Below are 21,438 nucleotides of genomic sequence, written 5' to 3' on the forward strand. Positions count from 1 at the left end.
GCATTCCATATGTGCTATTATTCATCTTTGTTTGCCTTTCCATTTATTTTTTTACCTGAAGTTTGACAGGTTCTGGTAGTTTCATTTGCAACAATCCCTCCTTGGGTATGCTTTGCCCTTCATCTTCTTTTCCTTCCTCATTTCCCAACTTCTTCTGCATTTCCTCCTCAAATTTCTCGGAGAACACAGACGGCTCGATCAGTCGCAGGATTTTCTTCAGATCTCCGTTTTGGAAAACACCCATGATGAGCATGGTGTAAAAAAGCTTAATGAGCGGCACAAAGAGAAATTCAGTGCTGCCTCCGATGGGATCTCTGACATGCATGTTTCCCTCACATACTGCCTCAGTCAGCATCTCAACAGTTTTGCTTTTTAATACGTCCAAGGGGAATTCGGGGCTGTACTGGCAAGAATCCATTGCGCCGTTGTTGAAATTAGCTGTAAATTGTGACGATCCGGAACCACTGACAAAACTCGGGGATGTAAATTGCATCCTTGGTCTCAGGGAAGTGCTGAGCCCGATGCCAGGCACGCCGTGTTTTTTTTCCTCGTTGGGAAAAAGGGTGATACTCTTGGTTTCGCCGGTCATCGGAACAATGTACTCGTTGTTCATCATAAGACGAGCAGTTGCGTAATTGCTCAGGTGGATGTCGATCAAGAGGTCGTAGTAGCCTGCACGAAGCAAACCTGAAAATATCAAATGTTTCTTTCATTTTCCGTATTGAGTCGTCATGAAAGCAAACACTGAATAGTGGCTGGCATTCACCTGGCATATATTGACTCTCGATGGCATGCAGAAGCTGCGCCTCATCCACATGGGAGCAAAGTGCATGAGCGACCCGGTTGTTCCCCAACGCACAGATTGCAGAATACAATCGGAGGGTATGGTAGTGAAACTTTAATAAATCTCTCCTCTCCGTCAGCTCCAAGACATCCAGTGACCTGAATGACACGCGTAGATTGAATGAGATATTCAAGAACACAAGAGAAGCCAAAGTGTGCATTCCACCTGTTCTCTTCAGGGATGTGCAGAGAGAAAAACTGTAACGGTTCATTGCATTGGACCAGCCAGCCGTGTCGGTCGTTCGCTCGGGATACTGACACCTGTGGCGAGAACATGCACACAAACACTTTTCAATGCATACCAGATAAAAAGAGATGCAGCCAGCGTTACCTTGGGATAGTCGTTGGGAACACGACTCCATAATACAGGTGTGAGAAATTGGACATGCAGCCTTGGAGGACATTGAGGGACCGAGTTCTTCCTCTCACTTTTAAATAAACCAGCCGACAGAGGCATCACATTCTAATGGGATAGAAATAGCATGTAAATATCACATTACAGACAACAAAGTCTTTTATTTTGATCCTATCATTCATAAAAAATAAAAGTATTTTGTCCAGGCACCTTCATTTGCCCCAGTTCAAACTGGAACACATTGGGACTGGTAGCCTTGGCAAAGACGGCTGGGAAGAGTTTGGTACTGGGCTCCAACTGAGATCAAAAAAAATTGGGATTAATCCGAATTCCTTGATTCATGCTTGGATTACCTTCCATCTGAGATACAAACCTGGTAGTATGTGCTGAGCTCTTTGCCGTTAGCGGTAAAGGAGAGCAGTCCGTTTGCCGTGTCAAGCAAACATCCAATCTCTAAACCGTTGTTATTCCTTCCTTCAGGACTGCTGCTCTCTCCAGCCCACACCATGTAACAATTACTGCGTTTTATACTGCAAGATGGACAGCATTGAGAATATTCTTCAAACCACGGAGCCTTTTGGTCGTGAAAACCTTCTAGCGTTAAATGTTGTTATACCTACGTGATGCTCAAAGAAAAAAAAAAACACTGAGCGAATATAACTTGACTCACCTCTCATGAACTTTGCCTTTCTCATCTCCCAAAGTCACGGTTACAGTTTGGACCTTGTCCAACCCAAAGCCAGGTTCATACTGATGGAAGTCAGAGGTGACCCAGCCCACCCACACATTGCTGGGCTCCTGGCCAGGGAAGATCCTTACGGAATACGAGTGCTATTGGAAGAGAGAAGGACTTGTATGTAAGACACAGTCTTGCAGGTTCTTATATGTTTTCTGGTCTTACAGTCGATGCTTGCATGAGTACTTCGTATTCATTCCTGTCATCAACCATCACGTCTTCTGATAGACAGGGAGGGGTGCGATAAAGGTTGTCTGCTTTATTCTTCTTTAACAAAAACCTGCTGGGAAACGAAAAATGTTCAATTGTCATTTGATATATATATGTGATGTGACTTTGGAAAGATGAAGGAATGGCTTCTTCACCTTGGTTTGAGTTTGGAGGTTTTCTCTTGGTGGTAATCTTTGTGGTTGTTGAATTCACCTCTGTCTGGACCACTTGGACCATTGTGGCCATGAGGTGTTTTCACAAGGACCTCAAAATCCCTTTCAAAGTCTTCCAGATCCTAAACACAACTGTGTGTCAGACGTATTTCCAAGCAACATTTGTTAAAATATTTTTCATCTTACTGTCTTAAGAGACAAGAGGTCAGAGGACGACGGAGGTTTGGAGAAGGATTCGGCGCATTCAATGGGCATGCTCAGTCTGTAGAAGGTAATATCCGTGTTGCTGTTCTGTGAACTAAATGACTTTTGTGTGACCTTCAGACAAGGACAAGAATCCACTGTTCCATCCATTCTTGTCACCTTAAAGAGAGAAAAAAAGAATTCCATTTTCCAGTTCACATCCACAGCCTTGTAAGACCCTTTACCTCGATATGTTGGTGGTCAGGTGGTATAGGTACAAACTGGGGTAGCCTTTTACTGAGCCATAGAGTGACATCACGGTTCATGTTGACAGCAAAGGGTTCATAGCCTTCCTGCAGACCACATATGGTGAAGTATTTCAGGGTGCTGACATGTTTACCAAAGTCAATCCTCCCAGCCTGGCATACACCCAAACTGCACACTGGGATGAAACCTGAGGAAAGAAAGAAACGATGAGTATACCATGGCGTGAAAGAAGAAGCAAAAAAAAAAGCGTGACCCACCTTCACCAACGTCAAAGTCTTTGAAAGCCAGTTCCGATCCAGAGTCATCGAGCAGTATTTCTCCATTAAGGGTGAACATCATGGTGTGTTCATTCAAGTCCACCATACAGCCAACAACATCACCTGCCTGCCAGGCGCGTCCAAAGTGCTCATTGCCCTGATGCCAGCGTTGAACCTGCAAAACAATTCATTCCATCAAAATCCATTTGACTGCTTATCCTTGGACCACTTGGAGGGAGGGACAAGCAAGACTGAAAAGCCACCATTAATGTGACCGATAAAATCTGCAACACAGGATTTCAAAGCGATTATAAATGCAGCTACCTTGAATCCATCAAAGACAAAGGCCTGTTCATCTGAACCCAATTCGAGATCTGGCAGACATCCTGGTCTTGCCCAGCCAACCCTCATCTCTCCAGCAGTCAATACCTGAGACAAATGTCGTTATCAGCACCAACATTCTTCGAAATACAAACGTCAAAGGCTGTTTTTCGCTTATTTACCTCAAGCTCAAAGTACCATTTTCCGGCATTCACGCAATAGGATCGTTCAGCTCTGAAAATCCGGAACCTTTCAGCAGACATATTGCTATGGTCAAAGAGAGCTAGGAAAGTAAAGGGGGGGGGGACAGAGGAGTTATTAAGCTACAGCATCAAATGTTGTGGATAGAGTGATGGTCAAGTATTTTACTGTGGTCCTGGTCAGGAGCTTCCAAGTTGTATCCATAGCCAAGCAGAGTTCTGACAGCTTCTCTCAAACTGTCTTTGTTTGACTTCTTGGTTCTCTCATCCAAGAGACCGTAGGGCACCAGACGAGGATTTCGCCGACTCTTCACATCCTGACAGGAAAAACGAGAAAAGTAGGTCAAATCAATAAAATAAAATAAAATAAAATAAAATAAAATAAAATAAAATAAAATAAAATAAAATAAAATAAAATAAAATAAAATAAACATATCCACGACTTGGACTGGATATTTCAGGCTGGGCTACTATTGATGGTCTGACCCAAATGGAGAAAATTCATTACCTGTTGAATGCCATAGGTCCAACCCTGACGGATGCGGTCTCTGGCCCAGACGTTGTGTGCATTTTCAGCCAATTTGTCCACCATGGCTTCCTGAGCGGAGGTCAATTTGATGTGACAGAGGTCCAGGGGAGCAGGTTTGTAACCACTAGACAACTCATAGCTGGAGAGATAAAAATTAAAAATTCAGTACACCTTCCTAGTCAGTGTAACATTTACAGGAAAGGTAACTCACCTTGAAGACAGTTTTAAACTTTTGACTTTCTCCACAGCATGTTCATCTGCAAGACCAACATGGCACCCCAAAGCAAGAAGAGTTCTGAGACACAGACACACATGCACACAGGCGAACACACAAACATCATGCGTACAAAACGTGCACACAAACACACACAAAATCCTTAGTCTTGTGAATATTGGGGTCTGTTCACACTGTTGACATAGTTTTGGACTTAGGAGAACAACACAATTATGATTTTTTACTTGCTGAAAATGGGAGGAAATACTGTAGGTCAATTTTCAGTGGGAAAAAAAACACCGTTCCAAAAATGATTCGACTGTGTCTTTAATGATGCAGCAATACTTTACTTCAGAGTTTCCACAGACATCTGTAAGTTGTAACTTCGTTCCTGTTCCGGTAATTTCGAAAACTCCACCAGGCATGGGTGTTGCCGTTTGGTGTCATCTCGTACCTGAAATGGGAATCAAATAGGTCAAGAGTTTAGTCAGTCGGATTCTTTCAAGTGGAGAGAGCGTTATAAGGATTCTCGATACTCACGACACCATAAGTCCAGCCAATTTCAATCTTGTTCATCACCCACAGCTCATGGATGTTTTCTGCAAGTTTCTCCTTGATCTTCTCTAAGTGAAATGGCAAAACAATCTACAGAGAGAGAGAGACACACACAAAAAAGAACAGTTGGACTTCAACTACAGAGGTGGGCATTCTGTCCCATCGGTGACGGACGGACGGACGGAATTTTTGTTTATTCATCCAAAAATAAAATGTCCATCTTTACCTGACTGGTGTTCACAGGCATCGGTGTGAATGCTGCCTGGCTCATTGTGATAGTGGGCCCCAGAAGGTCTCTGGCTGCAGTCTGGTGTTGACTGGGCTCCAGTTTCAGTTTTTCTCTGGGCAACACAGCCTCAAAGCAAGGAGCGTAACCTGGAGGAGGGAGGAACTTAAACTCTCCGTGTCGACCCCCGAGAAGGAAACGAAGCCTATACAAAGACAAGACGCCGAGGAACAGGTGAGCAGGTCAAGGTCACCTTTGTATGGATGATTAGGATTGATTTGCACTGACTTAACTCCAGCAGAGAAGCTGGCCACCGGGAAAAAAAGCCCATCAGAGTTGAAGTTCTCAAACATGCCCTGAACTGGTTGGCCGTTGATCCTGAAGGAGATACTGGGCACGCTGAGGTCCAAGCAGCAGCTCACCACATCATCTGCTTTCAGAAGGTGCTGATTGGGCGAGTTAACACTCTTTGCGATACAACCTGCGCAAAAGGTTCAATTCCATGTATGACTAGTGTACATGAAGTCATACACACGGTGTTATGTTGTACCTGTCCAAAGATGGAGGCCATCAAAACCAAAGGAGTAGAGATCATCGCCCACTCCATTGCCGCCCCAAACCTCCCCGCCGCTGGGGCACGGCATATAACCGTCGGTGTTGGCCCAGCCCACTCTGAGGTGAGACGCCTCAGCGGTGACAAACGGTAGCGCTTGGTCTACGATCAGCTCATAGTACCACTTCTTGTACTGCGCGGAGCCTTCACTGACACCCAGGAAGATATTAGGGCACATGCTGAGAGAAGAAAAAAAGAATGATGTCACGAAATCAGGTGGGAGACACTGAAACCATGCGTACTGTACTTATTATACTGTTTATTGTCTTTCTACCTGCTTACGTAATCGATCAGGCGTGTCTGAAGTAACAAGTCTCTTCCGGGGAGTAAATTGTCACAGATCAAGTGCTGGTTTGAGCGGACAGCCACACCGTGACACACGCAAAGTGAACACAACACGTCGAGAACCTAAACAGCATACAGAAAAGAGAGCCAAAAGTAAATATCAAGTGATACACACATTTACTAAAATGAATGCAGGTTGTTTTCATTTCAACAAACACCTTGTGATTGCGTCCATGTTTATCCAGAAGAGAAATGATGGATTTGATATGTCCCTCTTTGATAAGATTCAGTGCTTCGGGACTCTCCACCAGGACACAATGAAGGACCTCAAGTATGCCTGAATGGAAAGGAGTGATTATTTCTCATTCAAAACTGTACATGAAAAATATGTGGAACGTATTATGATGAGAATGAATAATAGCTCTGAGTTGCACGTCCAAATATAGGCAGGCACTCTGGCGCCAGGGTGCTATTGTCTTTCCACACTCCTGCATGTGCAGTATGAAGTTGTTTACTTTTGCTTCAACTTGTGCGTGTGCGACTCTCATCACTTTTTAGATGACGCTTCATAGCCCAGAAATATCCCACAGAGAGAACATTGGGTGGCACGTATTATTGCACCATGAATCTATATGCTAATATTCCTATCAAAGTCTGACGTACCAGAGGAGGCCTCCAGTCTCTCCAGCCTGCTGACGAGCCAGTCTAAGGAACCGGAAAACTGAGCGCAGTTCTTTCTGTTACCCCTGATAAGTGCAGCTAGAAAGGAAAGAAGAGTTCTCGTGAGACGTGCCGTGCCATTCGTGTAAACGCGCGCTGTGTTATACCAAGTAGTTGGTAGAGAGAGTTAAGGCTGGAGCTCCAGGCCTCTCCTGCCTCCTTTCCAGCAGCTTCTGTGAAATGGGCCGCACTGCTATAGGCGTGGAGTCGATCGATACACTCCAAGACCAGGGAGATCATTCCCTGCAGACGCAAAATGCTCATTTAGCCAGCAAATTCAATCCAATGTAACAAAGCATTGATTTGGTTCACCTCTTCTTGAAAGAGGTTCTGCCTGTTTTTCAAAGCTCGAAGAAGATTCTGCTTGTCTTCATGGTCCAGGTGATCATCAGGTGGCTGGAAGTAGCCAATCAGATCCTGAAGACTCAGGCCGATTGAGTCAATTGGGATATCGAAACTTGCGCTCTTTCCTTTTGCTCTTAATGTATCGAGACTCCTGGGAATGACAAGAACAAAGAAATTGCGTGTCACGGCTTGGCCAATCCAAATTGGGGGAAACTCCATTTATAAATTTCTTTCGATGATACATGTTAAAGGTTCAAGTGCAATTGGGCAGGCACCTGATGAACAGGTTGAATAAGAAGACAGTACTGCGGATGACTCTGGCAGTGTGACTTTCTTCGTGTTGTGAACGAGACAATGTCAGCCCGTCGTCCATGTGACCCTCATGGTGCATGAGGGCCTAAACGGAAGCAAAATATCATCATAACATACGTACATAATAATAACCGTCAGAAAAACACTGACTGCTACAAAAGCATACAAAACAAAAAAAGTTGGTGACCATGAATTAGAATTTTTTTTATTTTTTTTTACCATAACATATGATGTTACCTTTCTTTGAATGTCACCAATGCGTGCAGATTTGGCATCAGCAGTCTGGTACGTGAGCCACAGACCGGTGTCAACATGTTGAATGTAACACACGGAGTCACCGTACTTAATATCAGGGGTCCCCATTCCGTCCACTTCCTTTTTGACACCAAGCTCAACCTTTTCCTAACAGAGACAACACTTGCCAATTGAAGATTAAAAGGCAAAGAAAGTACAATCCATACCTTGGAAGATCGGAAACAAAAGGCTGTTGACTTGGCATCGGCCTTGTCTTTTTCCATTAGTAGTAATGATTTCTCCGTCAGACTTAGATAGCGCCCACTTGTCACATGTCTCAGTCTGAACGGCTGACCCCAGCGAATATGACTACCACTCCACCTGGACGCAAAAACAAATGAACATATCCCAAAGCAGTATAGAGGTTGGCAAAATTCCTCATATGCTTGTTTGAATTGTGATGTATATTTGATTTGATTTGATGTCTTTACACATTTGAAATACTTACAGAACTCGCAGTGTCTCCAGCCTCCACAGCGACCTGGCATGGCTGGACACTGCTCCGCCCTCATAATGCACCGTTCTAAATCAGAACAAGAATAAAAAAGTAGAATAATAACACATTAGTCCCGATGGCATACATTGTGCAATTGAAATGATCAAGACTCCTTTATATCATTATTCTGTCACATTTTTAATAAAAAACAGTTCATATAAATAATAATCTTTCAATTGCGTTAAAAATAAAAAAGAATAGATTTTCCTTGAGGATAACGACTAATTGTGGGAAGAAAATTTCTTACAGTACATATGTATACGCATATTACCTCTTCTGCTCCTCCCCGTGGTCTTCTGATGGAACGGTTAAACACTCATCCATGTGACCATGAAGGAGGCGCAAGACATCCCCTCCTATCAAGAAACCTGCAGAAAGATTAAATTAAAAAAATGAAGGATGTGACATCAGAGAAATATCAAGATCCCTCTGGGAGGTCTCTATGTGGTGCCTCCGGACATTTTAATATTTTAGTATTCAAATTTGTTTTGGTTAAGTTTGTTCAAGGTCGCAAACGGTCCCACAGACATTTGCCAATACTTTTGAATAGTCTTCAACAAATAAATTTGCAACACTAAAAACCACAGTGAGCCAAGATGAAAAGCCATCTGGTATTGCCTTGTGCTCTGACCCAAATAAAAAAAGATATGATTCATTGGATCTTGTATAATAGAACAAAGATTAATGGAGATATATTCGTGTACCTTGTGCCACTTCACTACCGGAACAGATTGGAGTAATGCTCCAGAGCGTCTGCTGGAAAGCGGCGTCTACATTTTGACACTGGTTGCCATAGGATAGATGCTATAGGAAAACAAACAGCATTAAAATACTAACAGATATTGTTTTAAATTGTTCTTTTTATCCAGGAAGTAGCCCAAAAATCTTGCCTGGCTGACTAAAAGAATGGTTTCAAATAGTAAACCTAAAGAAGAAAGTATGAACCTGCACAAAGCAATAACAGAAATTACCAGATATCTCTCCGATGAGATGCTGACAAGGATGAGATCATCCCCCACTCTAACCTTCTCTCCCTCAGAACGTTGCTTTGATGCTGGATGAATGGTCCACCAGCATGCCTCACCTGAACAGAAGGTTCAAACCTGACTCACAAAAGACTTTGCTCAATATCATACACTGTGATGTCATTGCAAAAGATATTTATAGCTGCAAAAAGATTTATATATAGAACTTCATTTGAGATGTTCCATAAATACCTGTGGTGTCCTCCTGCAGCCCCACATCAAAAGCTAATTTATCTGTGGATGATCGCGAGGTGGATAGACAACACAAGTACTGTGCAGAAAAACACAACACAGCCGATCAATATAGGACTTCATCTGAAACTTTAAAGAACAAAACGAGTTCTAGTAGCGTACAGACCATTCCACTGTACGAGTGTCGTAGAAGTATCGCGTGGCCGTATAACGAAGTGCGATGACCAGCCCCTTGGATTGTCTAGGAAAATAAAATGATAGGAAAAGAACAGCTTGCACAAACATCATATATTATAAAATATCATAAAACTTATGCGTCGCCAACTACTACTCGGCCATTTTTTTCCAACTCACTCCCCCAGTCTTCTCTTCAGTACTAGCCAGCATCTCCTGAAGAGCTCGAACTGACAGTGACTGCTCCAAGACAAAAGTACAGATTGACAGATCTGGAGGAACATTCTGCAACAACAACAGCAAAATCAAGAAACGTTAGCTCCATACTCTTCTTACGCCTACTTTTTCATGGCAAACTTGACATTTGCGCAAAGGTCCAATCAGTACCTTGGAGTTTGAGATGGATTCAAGGAAACACAGCCTGTTTCCGAAGCCTTCAGCAGCAAGGCAGAGTTTCTGTTGCTCCTTATGTATTGTGGCCGAACACTGTAGGACCACCTCATCGTTCTAAGTACACACACACACACACATAAACAAACTGTTCAAATATTTGAAAGAGATTCCGAGCAACTTCTCTATTTTTTTAAAAGACAATTGCGCAATTTGTCTTTGCATGGCCTTCGGGATTTGAAACAGAAATTGCTCGTGGGCCGGTCAGTGGATGAGGATTTGGAAAAGTGAGAGTGAGCGAGTGAGTGTGGAGGATGGGTTGCATCTGTGATGATGTAATCAGAGCAGAGATGGGAGTGGACTCTCACTTAATAGCCAAACACAAAATCGCTCAAGTGGAAAGACATTATTCAAGCGACACTAGTTCATTTTATTTACAATAAATCACAAAATGAGTATTAAAAAAAAAGTCATTCCTTGCAATTTGATTTTAGTGACATGAGAAATCGGCCAGAACAAACCACACTGTCAATTCCTGCAGCCCACAAGATCACCACTAGCTTAAGGAAGTGAAAATCACTGCAATGGTAAGACACCATCAATGACTGCGGGCAACACACACACACAAACACACACACAGCGAGGCTGATGCTAGTGAGCACAACACACATCCCTCACATTTCAACAGTTGTTTCCAGCTCATCCACATTTCGTGACTTTTTGGAATTTGTAAGGAATAGCCTTGAAAGAATTGAATCGCACATGACTTCTTATTCTGCTGCCCTCGTAAATTGTAAGCGTGTGCGAGTTGTCCTGAGTAGGAATCACAATTGTCGCCCTGAATCACCTTAGAAGGACATTAGGCTACAGGGCCAGCTGTACACAAACACACACACACACACACACATCTGTCATAAAATAGCACAGCACAGACACAAGGACAAGCAGCATAAATCAAAACATTCAAAATATTTGGATATGTGAATACAACAAATGAAATTCTCAGAGATTGCTATACTGCTAAGGCCTTTATTTAATCCCGTCAACTCCTGATTTACTGTTCGACTTCATTTGTGTTACTCTGCATGATTGCGTGATAAAAACTTCTGACCTCAGCACAATATATTTTTCTGTGAGAAAATGTGTCTAACCTTATTTACTATATTAGTTTACCAGTACTGGATGCGAATGTTTGAATGTGATGCTTATGAATAATTGATCCACTGAAAGCGCTTTGAGTGTTGTGTTACAGTAAAGTGCCATATCAATCTGATTATTATCATTTCTGATTATATTACAATTACGTTTGTGATTCATCTGAACTGTTGATTTGTTGTGTTGTCTGCTTCAACAGGAGTATTGTTTTGTATTATTTGTATTTAAGTTAAATATTATTTATATAATAGCTAAGAATAACTGCATATTGTAAATAGTCAGTAATATTTGATCTATATTTTTATCTATTTTATTTAAATATGCCCAATATCTGAATTATGGGCGTGCTGGGGATAGTTATGTTTCCTGTACTGAATTGTAAATGAACACAATTGCTCTGGTCGTTTTTACACCAAACTATTCAATCAATATTCTCAGGTGGTGGTAAACTACTACATCCTGCAGCCCAAACTATTCAATCAATATTCATATGCTCTCTCTAAAAAGGTGGAGGTCGTGATTTCCCCCCATTTGCATTGATTTATCTCGATGGAACTTTCTCACGACTGCAAACAGCAGCACTATAGGTGAATTGCTTGAGTCGCAGCCGAGTAACGGACTGCAGCAGCGGGCTTTATGTTGACGCTCTGTACCGCACTGCGCTCCCCAATCCACCCAGCACACGAGCCCTTAATCCTGTCATGACGATGCGCATTGCTGACAAATTCCCCCATCGCGTTCCATCACTTGTCGCCACCCATCCTCGCTGACAACCCATTTGTGTCGGTGCAAGCTGTCATCCTTAATGCGGTAAACTGGCTGTCCTTTACCGCACGCATGCATGCACGCACGCACGCACACGCCCACCATCCAAGTCTCACGCGCAGCTCTACATTCTTTCCAGCATCAAAACGACTTACAGTTCGCAGAAACTGAATTTCATCCTCGCCTTCTCCGTCAGCCATGGTTTGCTCTCACTCGAGCTTGCCGCAGCTTGTGGGAAGTTGTTAGGGGGGGGGTGCACGCGCGCGCCTGTACGTCTCCGAAAGCGTCACGCAGCCAAAGCGATGGGACTCGCCTCATTAGTGTGCGCGCACACGGAGGGAGGTGCTGCACTATCCTTCCTTGCCTGCAAACTCAATTCTCGCGGTATTTGGGAGTTTGCAAAAACAGGAGAATCCATCTTGTCCCGAAAAGCAATAATCAATTTTGGGTGCGGGAAATGTGGCTGCGACAAAAACGAGAAACGCATCATTAGACGAATGCTGCTGTTAATTTCCATTGCCAAGTTAGGTGCAAACAAAAGTTTGGTAGGCTGCAAAAGTTGTCACAACAGTTTCCCGAGCATATTACAGTAGAGCGATCCCAGATTGATACAGTGAAAAACTCCAGCTCTTGTCAGGTTAGAGCTGCACAGGTTTGAGAGCAAAGTCTTTGGCGCCCTCTAGTGGCAATACTCAGTAATACAACTAAGGCGTCCCGGATGGTCTTGAAAGATTTTGACTGCAGCTTTCTCATTAGGCAAGATACTAAATGTCCCACTCACCGATTGATGCTGTGAAAAAAAAATTAAAGCACGATATGTTTGCACACAATGTGGTTATGCAAAATGATTATGGATGAATTAAATAGATCATATACTGCACAAAAAGTTTATTTTTGATCATTAAAAAACCTGTGCCACACAAATAGATTTTGTTTTGTACATCCGCCATTCTAAAACCACTGGTTTATCTGGCCAAGTCCAATTTATTTCTATAGCCCTTAATCTATCAATTTAGAAACAGTACAAGCAAGTCAAGGTGTCATTCAAACAGATGCAATAATTGAGTTCAATAATTTATTTTCTTACTATGTACTATTTTGAATAATACTGTAAATGACACCTGGCAAATACGAAACCAACAATTCAGTCATTTTCTGAAGTCTCTTACTGTTGGTGTGGTTCTACACCTCACTATTGTAACCAAGGATGGGAGCCAGCCACTTCTCAACTTCGTCTATACGCATCTTTTTCCTTCTTGAATAATCCTCCACCTGATCACAAAAACAAAGAAAGTACAGTACATGTTTCCACATTTTATCATTCTTTGCCTTCCTCCATTTTTTTTCTCCTCTTAAAATGTCAATCATTACATCCATACTTTTTGACATGTATGTTTTTCATGCAAGTGCGGGATTCAGTGGCTTTGCAAAACCTGCCTGCTCCTTGGTGATCTTTCCAACAGCAAAGTATGTGGCGTGGGGGTTGGAGAAATAAAGTCCAGAGACTGAGGCAGCGGGGGTCATTGCCAGTGATTCTGTCAAGGTAATACCTGTACACAGAAAAAAAAAAAGAAAAGGAGCTTTTAATGCTATGCACAACAGTGGCTAATGTACTTTGTTGCCCTTTTCTTGTTAGTTTTCAGTTCTTACATACTCAACTCAACTTTATAGTGCTTCCACGCGTCGCTCAATCATCGAATAAATTGTATATAATCTTACCAATGCTCTCCTGTATACGAGCAAGCTTCCACATTGTAATCTTCTCAGTGTGATCAGGTTGGCTTGGGTAGCCCGCGGCCGGTCTGATACCCTGATAACGAACCCTGTGGAGGTCCGAGGCTTGCAGAGACTCATCGCCACAGTAGCCCCACAGTTCCTTGCGCACACGAACGTGTAGCTCTTCAGCGAATGCCTGGGGGGAAATGAAGACAAGGTCATGCTCCACTTAGTTGACGATTGCTCTCAAAGAGACCTCTGGAGTATTAAGCTATTGCTATTTGACAATGAAAACTTTCACCCAAAATCTATACCATACTGAAATGAGGTCTAACTATTCCATAAAATGCCAAATTGAGTCATTTGGATGCAGTACTGCACCTCTGCCAGTCGGTCAGCCAAGGCTTTGACCATGATACTGTTGTAGTCATCTCCCTCAGCCTGGAAGTGCCGACTCAGTTCCTCAGCCACCAAACACACCCACAGCAAAGACTCCGATGTAATCAAGCCAAGCCGCTGTCGACGGGTGGCCACAAAGTCAGCCAAGCACATGTAGGGTTCGGAATTTGAACTGTCCTTTTCCACCTGAGAAATAAAAAAAAAAAAAAAAAAGGAATGACCTAATGTCTTTGACAAGGCCACATTTTCTCTCACCTGTTGCCGTAAACCGTGCAAGACTGTGATGGGCTCGGAATCGTCATTATTGTACACGTTGATGTCGTCGCCGTTACTTTGGGCTCGCCAGAACCCTACCAGTCCTCGCCCCGTAAGACTCGAGTTAACAATCATTTGGTTGAGCAGCCGCTGGGCATCATCAAAAACTTTGCGTGCTTCCAATCCTATAAAGAACAAAAATCTGAATAAGATTTGTCATCTTCATCTAGCTTTTCAGAATGTGGGGGGAAAAAATGATTAAAAAAAGAAAAAGAAATAGGTCGTAGCAGAAAAGAAATCTCTATGACACAAAATAAAAACATAGGGCAAATGAAGTTTAAATATAAAAATTTCAAATAAAGTCAAAATGGACTTGTCTGTCTGTCCATTAAAAAAAATACTATGAAATATTAGAGAATCCTATCCCACAATTGACGAACCTAAGAAAAAGTGACTGCATACCAACTGTCTTGTCATTGAAAATCTTAGGGTAGCCTCGATTAGGATACTTTCCCCTGAGCTGCCACACATCAAAGAAAGGCTTCCAATCGATGAAATCAATCAGTTTGGTCAGGTCATATTGATCAAAAACACGGGTGCCATAGAACTGAGGACTCACTGGAAGAGAAATGAAAATCATTTTGATGATGAATAAATACCCTAACCTGCTCTAGACATGAATTACAAATGTGGCCTCAAATTGATCACAATATTTTTCAGAAACACGCCAATGTGCCAATGCAAAGCTCCTTAAAATAGACATTGCGACACTTTTTGTTTATTTGCATTAAAAATGTGCCAATTTGTGGTATGGTTAGGAAATGATGTCAATAAAAAACACATTACCTGGCTTCATTTCCGACAACCAGTCAATATGTAGACCTTTTTCTCTAGCCTGGGATAGAGACAGATAACGACGATCCTGAGAAGAAAAAAAAAACAAATAAGACAAATCATTTATGTGTATCGCAACTTCGACTTAATGTGGCTTTGCTGTACCTTCAAGGAGTCGTAGTGCTCCTGTCTTATCTCTTCATATTCCTCTTTGATATCTTCAAAATATTCTTCTCTTGAGCTATCGTCCAGTAGCTGAGAGCACTGAAAAACAGTCATCCCTCGTTTTTCTCCCGTCACTTACCAAATAGCAAATCTATGCCAGCAAGTATCTTTAGCTTCGGCTGTGGCTAGAGTGAGCATCTTTACCACAACTACACTGCGAGAAGCATCCAGAACATGGATAACAGGAGAGGTGTAACGCGGGGCAATCTTGACTGCTGTGTGAGTCCTGAGAAAAAAAGAAAACATCATAAATGAGCAATTAAAGAAACGATGCACACTGCACAGTGTTTGTATGACTTGGATGTGGTGGCTCCCCCGATCAGCAATGGCGTTGCCATCCCCAGTCTCTCCATTTCTTTGGCCACATGGATCATCTCATCTAGAGAAGGGGTGATGAGGCCGGACAAGCCAATAACGTCTGCAAGAAACACAATTCATTTATCGTATGCGACAGACAAGATGGGACTGAATTCTAAACATGAGGTAAAACACATTTGTTAATTGTACCTGCTTTTTGTTCCACGGCCTCTCGGAGAATCTTATCGCAAGGAACCATCACGCCCAAGTCAACCACTCTGAAATACAAATTGCATGCATGATGCAAAGAAATGTCAACCTTGTCATCGTTTTGTAAAATTCCAAGTGATTGTCACAACAGGGGGGGAAAAAAAGTTGTACCTAAAGTTGTTGCAACCCAGGACCACACCGACAATGTTCTTGCCAATATCATGGACGTCACCTTTGACTGTCGCTAGAATGACGGTGCCTTGATAAGGACTCTGCATCCAGAAAATAAATGCTATGAATCAAACTATTGTTTTCTTACTTTAGCTGAAAAATATTTTTGACACAAACCATCTCTGACGTTGACCCAGATAAAGATAACATCTCCTTTCTCTCTTTCTCCATGAAGGGAATGAGATGGCCCACTGCCTTCTTCATAACACGAGCAGACTTAATGACCTGCAAAGGTTATCTATTACTGTATAATATCTCAACACAAAGTCAGGTTGTTGTTTCTTTTTCCTACCTGTGGCAGGAACATCTTCCCAGCACCAAAGAGATCTCCAACCACCTTCATGCCGTTCATTAAAGGACCCTCAATGATGTGAAGGGGGCGGGTGTAGCGATCCGTATTTGTCTGACATTCTTCCACATCCTGTACCACATATGTTTCTATTCCCTGATGGCAGAAACACAGGAGCACAGGAAAGAAAAAAAAAAAAGAACAAATAAATCATTTGCACCAGAGAGATGCGCATTTATTGAAATTATATGATTTAAATTAAAATGAAAGGCAGAATTACCTTGATGAGAGCATAGGCTAGCCTATCTTCCACACTTTTTTCTCTCCACTTGTCTGTTGGAACTACCTTTTTCCCTCCCTTCACATAGTTCTGTCAATACGAGAAATACCACAATAAGACCAATAATCAAAGTAACAATTCCCATTCGATTTTCCAGTGTACTTGTGCATAGGCCAGAAGTTTCTCCGTGGCATCCACGTCTTTGTTCCAGATCAGGTTTTCGCACATTAGCAGCAGTTCTTTATCAATATCATCATACACGGGCAGATTCCCAGCGTTGACTATTCCCATATCCATCCCATCCTGAGAAAACACGAAGCACTTGAGCCTTGTATATTTCACTTATTAGAATGACCTTGGATTACCTTAATAGCATGGTAGAGAAATGCTCCATGCATAGCTTCTCGGATGACCTCCATTCCTCTGAAGGAGAAAGACAGGTTGGAGAGACCTCCACTCACTCTGGCTCTTGGTAATGTCTCCTGCACATACACAAAATACGGATGGCACAATGTACAGGCGGTTATGGTGAACTACATTAAACATGTGACCACATTTAAAAGTTCAATTAGTTTGGTACAATACCAGTGATAAATCTTAATTTTCATCATTTCACATGAAAACCACCTAAACCTCTTTTTTGGCCACAGATATTTTTGTAGGATAAAAAGAAAAAAGTTTGTTCTTGAGGCAAAAAAAATTTATTCACTTGGAATTTTATTGTGACTGGAAAAAAAGAGTGTAATAGTGTACCTTAATCATTTTTGTGGCCCAGATGAAATTGACAGCATACTCATTGTGTTCCTCCATGCCGGTGCCAATTGTCAGGATATTGGGGTCGAAGATGATGTCGTTGGGATTAAACCTAATTTTACTAACCAACAAGTTATAAGCTCGGGTGCAGATCTCCACTTTGCGAGCTGTGTCTGTGGCCTGAAGAAAAAAAATGGTCAGATGTTTTGTATTCTGCAAGTGTGCGATGTGCAATGTTGTCCTCTCACCTGACCTTCCTCATCAAAGGCCATGACCACGACAGCGGCACCATAGCGTTTCACAGTTGCTGCTCTCCTCAGGAACTCCAGCTCACCTTCCTTCAAACTTATGCTGTTGACTATACATTTGCCCTGGCAGCATTTCAAACCAGATTCAATCACTGCAAAGTTAGACGAGTCAATACACAGAGGAACCTGGGGAGGAAAAGCAGACGCTTGAAAAATGCAAATGCAGCGAGGTGTACATGTAAACGGTACAATATTTTGATATTACCCGAGCAATGTCCGGCTCAGACGCAATAAAATTACAGAATCGAGCCATGGCTGTCGGACCATCCAGCATTCCTTCGTCCATGTTGACATCGAGGACTTGAGCTCCCATCTCCACCTGTTCCTTAGCAACGACTAATGCATCCTAAAAATGACATGAGCGATATATACTTGATGGTTTTACAGTTTTTGAATCCCGAGTGATATATACATTTATTTGATTTGTGTGGCGAGTCACTGGCGTAATGACTTTGACTCACCTCATAGTTTCCAGCCATAATCATCTTGGCAAACTTGCGTGACCCAGACACATTGCAACGCTCACCGATGTTTACAAAGTTGGTGTAAGGGCCTATCTTGAATGGTTCCAGACCTACAAGAACAAAATGTAAAGCTGTTACTTTTTTCATAAGTTAATAAGTGAGTGAATTACCTGAGAGCAGCAAGTAGTCTTGATAAATGTCCTCCACAGGAGCTCGAGGTTGGCAGTCTTTAACTGCTTCCGATAGGGCTCTGTGTGATGACAAAAGTATTTTCTTAACACTTCACACTGAGGCGGTAATCGAATAAAATTGTTGATCAAAGGAAAAAAAAAACAATTAAACCTCAATTAAATTGAATTAAACTTAAAAAATAATTTGAATTTAGAATACTTTTGAGCATGTTTGAACTTGTGTAACTGATTTGTGAAAATAAAAAGCAGATAAAACTTTATTCACTTTATGAAGAAGGTGAGAGCAATGCCTGAAACTATCAAGCAAATGAGAGAAATCATGCTGACCTTATGTGTGCTGGAGTGGTGCCGCAACAGCCTCCTACAATATTGACTAGCCCGTCCACTGCAAACTCCTGAAGGCAGACATTTGAGCAAAAACATCAGGAATTTTACAGCCAAACACCCGCTGCATTTAGGCACACGAGCTTTTTTATGATTAATAGTTTCAGGTGGAGTTTAAAAAAAAAATGTAAATCAACATCGTGACAGTAATAAATTTGTAAAATGATCTGTGGGGAATACCCATCCATCTGTCCGTCCATCCATATATTTTTGATTTGAACACAATTTCATTTTACCTTTAAATTGGAAGCCGTGACTGCAGGAGTTTCATCATAAGCTCCAAATGTGTTAGGAAGACCTAACAGTAAAACCAAAATGATAAGAGCATTATAAAATGACACTTGTATGAATTATTAAACAGTTCATTTATGTATTTTTTTTTTCTGGTCTCAACTTTAAATGTAATGTTCAATAATTACCAGCATTGGGGTAACAGATTATAAAAGCAGTGGTACTCTTTCCTATGGCCTCAATGAATGGTCTCATCTCTGTTGCCCCTAAGGCGCAGTTGAGGCCGATACTGAGGAACAAAATCAGTCACAAAGTGATGGTCATAAATAGATGGGAAACTTTTATAGTCAGTATAAATGGTGTCAAAATAATATATGTATTGTATTTACTGCCAATCAATATAAATTTGATTTTTCCTTGAATTTTATACAGTACATAATCATTTTGTACACATTGTTCTTTTTAGAGATACTTGCAACTTACCATAATGGTTCAGTATGTGATACACTCACTACGAAGGCATCTCCTGTCTGACCGGACAAAGTACGCCCGCTCCTGTCAACAATGGTACCTGATATCTACAAACAGAAAAAAAATTTGGAAAATACTGTAGAGCGGTCAAAGTTGAATTAAAAAAGACAAAGGTTCAAATGTAAACTATAATTGACCTACAAAGAGAGGTTTCCTCTGGTCGCACTCCTCAAACAGCAGATCGATGGCGAACAGTGCTGCCTGCAGAAATATCAAGACTGTGAAAATCGACACACCCCTGTTTATAAGATAGAAATGTAGGAGTGTACTAGATTCAAACGCAGTCAACAGATTGTTGCTAAGCACCTACCTTGGCATTGGCTGTGTCGAAGATGGTTTCAACCAAAATGATGTCTGCTCCTCCATCCAATAAACCTCTGACTTGCTCCGTATAGGCTTCAACGAGCTCATCAAAAGCTGTTAAAAGACACAAACATGAAATCAGAATGCTTCAAATATTAATGAATCATTTAAAATCAAATAAATCCTTTAAGATTCATCAATGAGAGGGAACTTACTTATGTTTCTAAAGTCAGGTCTCTCGACAGATGGTGATACAGACAATGTTTTATTGGTTGGGCCAACTGCCCCGGCCACGTAGCGCTTGCATCCTGACAACACATTACCATGTGATAAAGTTCTGATGAAGTCATCATTATTTCAATAAATTAAAAAAATGAACCAAACCAGTTTGTTTGCCAACATCGTCCGCCGCTCTTCTTGCTACCTCCGCTGATGCTTTATTAAGTCGATAAGCCTGAAAAAACAAAATGGAAAAGACACACCATGCTTACTGGAAAACAACATTTTAGGTGATATCTACTTTTCCACTCCAATTTAGGCCAGGATGGAAAATATTGCTAATTTGTGAAACTCCATGAATTGTGAATTTGCTCCTACTATGTGCGCCAGTCCATAATCAGCCTGAGCAACAGACGTGCTGCTGAATGTGTTGGTCTCAATAATGTCTGCACCAGCCTGTAGATATTCCTGCCAGAAGAAAACCACAGTTTAACATTTCATTAAAATATGAAAAGTTTCACATATTGAACTTTTGTACGCTTCCAGAAAGTTTCTTATTTCTAACAACCTTGTGAATATTGTAGATGACATCTGGCTTTGTGATGCTTAGCAGGTCGTTGTTTCCTTTGAGAAAGAACTTATGCTCTTTAAATTCTTCCCCTCGGAAATCGTCCTCCTGAAGCTCCTGTTGCTGGATCATGGTTCCCATACCGCCGTCCAGGATCATGATCCTTTGCTGTAACAATGCTCGCAGCTCGGACTCCAGAAGACATCTGCTGTCTGGAAATTAAGATTTAAAAAGACAGAAATATCACCAGAGGCAGAAAAAAAATACTTAACACATAAACAACAAAATAGTTGCTGCATTGAATCTGGCTTGCCAGGCCAAATCTTTACCTATTTCATATATGGTTTAATATTCGAACTCTTTTGTTATTGATTTCAACTAGGAAAATAATTGCTAACAAATTTCTTGTCACAAAAAACGAATGTATCACTGGAAAATACATACATCACTGTATTAATGTTGATCTGTCTGAAAGCTGTCAGTGTCAGCACAATGCAGCATAAGTCTCACCAATCATTTGACATTTTATACTGTAAAACTCAGAATATTGATGGTGGAATAAGTAACTGTGAAGTTAGACAGGTGTCAGTTTTCAAGAGTGGAATATTATTGCACAAAAAATGTGCTTTGTGGTTACCTCCCCCGCTAGCTTCCACAACTTTTACACGTGCATGCTAAAAGCTAACTGTAGCAAAAGCTACTGTGTGTACGTGTGTGTTTAAAATGCAAATACCTGTTTCTGAAGAATATCGGGGGGCGCCTTGAGTCTGAACCATCTTTTACAATATTCGAGGATGTTGGCAGGCGAATCCAAACGACCCGTATCAATTCGGGTTAATTCCCTAAGAGTTTAACTTATTTGGATCCTCCATGAAAACTTCCTGGTTGGATTTTCAAAATAAAACGACATTGTGC

The 21,438-nt window shown here is 41.6% G+C and overlaps 2 protein-coding genes across 3 annotated transcripts in view; both read right to left on the reverse strand.

Annotated features, from left to right (window-relative positions):
- ryr2a (ryanodine receptor 2a (cardiac)) overlaps positions 1-12,138 on the reverse strand; it is a 31,251-nt gene extending 19,113 nt beyond the window's left edge. The window contains 39 exon segments of the mRNA XM_037278557.1: positions 56-687; positions 767-942; positions 1,010-1,104; positions 1,175-1,306; positions 1,409-1,495; positions 1,572-1,728; positions 1,869-2,029; positions 2,100-2,214; positions 2,300-2,439; positions 2,504-2,680; positions 2,746-2,954; positions 3,025-3,199; positions 3,349-3,453; positions 3,528-3,628; positions 3,715-3,862; positions 4,054-4,213; positions 4,286-4,369; positions 4,639-4,742; positions 4,829-4,933; positions 5,070-5,274; positions 5,358-5,550; positions 5,620-5,861; positions 5,957-6,090; positions 6,186-6,304; positions 6,631-6,726; positions 6,795-6,930; positions 7,000-7,183; positions 7,308-7,429; positions 7,582-7,746; positions 7,806-7,959; positions 8,087-8,161; positions 8,406-8,502; positions 8,839-8,938; positions 9,106-9,218; positions 9,352-9,430; positions 9,518-9,592; positions 9,706-9,810; positions 9,913-10,032; positions 11,991-12,138. Of these exon segments, the coding sequence (XP_037134452.1) occupies positions 56-687; positions 767-942; positions 1,010-1,104; positions 1,175-1,306; positions 1,409-1,495; positions 1,572-1,728; positions 1,869-2,029; positions 2,100-2,214; positions 2,300-2,439; positions 2,504-2,680; positions 2,746-2,954; positions 3,025-3,199; positions 3,349-3,453; positions 3,528-3,628; positions 3,715-3,862; positions 4,054-4,213; positions 4,286-4,369; positions 4,639-4,742; positions 4,829-4,933; positions 5,070-5,274; positions 5,358-5,550; positions 5,620-5,861; positions 5,957-6,090; positions 6,186-6,304; positions 6,631-6,726; positions 6,795-6,930; positions 7,000-7,183; positions 7,308-7,429; positions 7,582-7,746; positions 7,806-7,959; positions 8,087-8,161; positions 8,406-8,502; positions 8,839-8,938; positions 9,106-9,218; positions 9,352-9,430; positions 9,518-9,592; positions 9,706-9,810; positions 9,913-10,032; positions 11,991-12,035 (5,622 nt within the window). The 5' untranslated portion in view covers positions 12,036-12,138.
- Positions 12,139-12,708: 570 nt separating this feature from the next.
- Positions 12,709-21,413, reverse strand: mtr (5-methyltetrahydrofolate-homocysteine methyltransferase). 2 transcript variants are annotated; one of them, XM_037278665.1, is made up of 34 exons: positions 21,257-21,413; positions 20,524-20,735; positions 20,334-20,423; positions 20,121-20,190; positions 19,952-20,044; positions 19,744-19,850; positions 19,575-19,634; positions 19,386-19,480; positions 19,091-19,191; positions 18,908-18,969; positions 18,615-18,682; positions 18,267-18,346; positions 18,094-18,206; positions 17,838-17,978; positions 17,573-17,758; positions 17,325-17,504; positions 16,937-17,053; positions 16,734-16,874; positions 16,572-16,661; positions 16,295-16,447; positions 16,120-16,227; positions 15,943-16,043; positions 15,772-15,839; positions 15,562-15,682; positions 15,409-15,490; positions 15,205-15,303; positions 15,052-15,127; positions 14,668-14,823; positions 14,206-14,390; positions 13,933-14,136; positions 13,555-13,747; positions 13,273-13,385; positions 12,991-13,107; positions 12,709-12,915 (listed from the first exon to the last, which is right to left on the reverse strand). In XM_037278665.1, the coding sequence occupies exons 1-33, from the start codon at positions 21,297-21,299 to the stop codon at positions 13,018-13,020; spliced, it is 3,798 nt and encodes a 1,265-aa protein (XP_037134560.1). In that variant the 5' UTR covers positions 21,300-21,413; the 3' UTR covers positions 12,709-12,915; positions 12,991-13,017. The 2 variants fall into 2 exon arrangements, with proteins under 2 accessions (XP_037134560.1, XP_037134559.1); XM_037278664.1 differs by having other exon boundaries at positions 12,709-13,107.
- Between the last annotated feature and the right edge of the window lie 25 nt (positions 21,414-21,438).

This window comes from Syngnathus acus, chromosome 19 (assembly GCF_901709675.1).
Source record: "Syngnathus acus chromosome 19, fSynAcu1.2, whole genome shotgun sequence".
Taxonomy (NCBI): domain Eukaryota; kingdom Metazoa; phylum Chordata; class Actinopteri; order Syngnathiformes; family Syngnathidae; genus Syngnathus; species Syngnathus acus.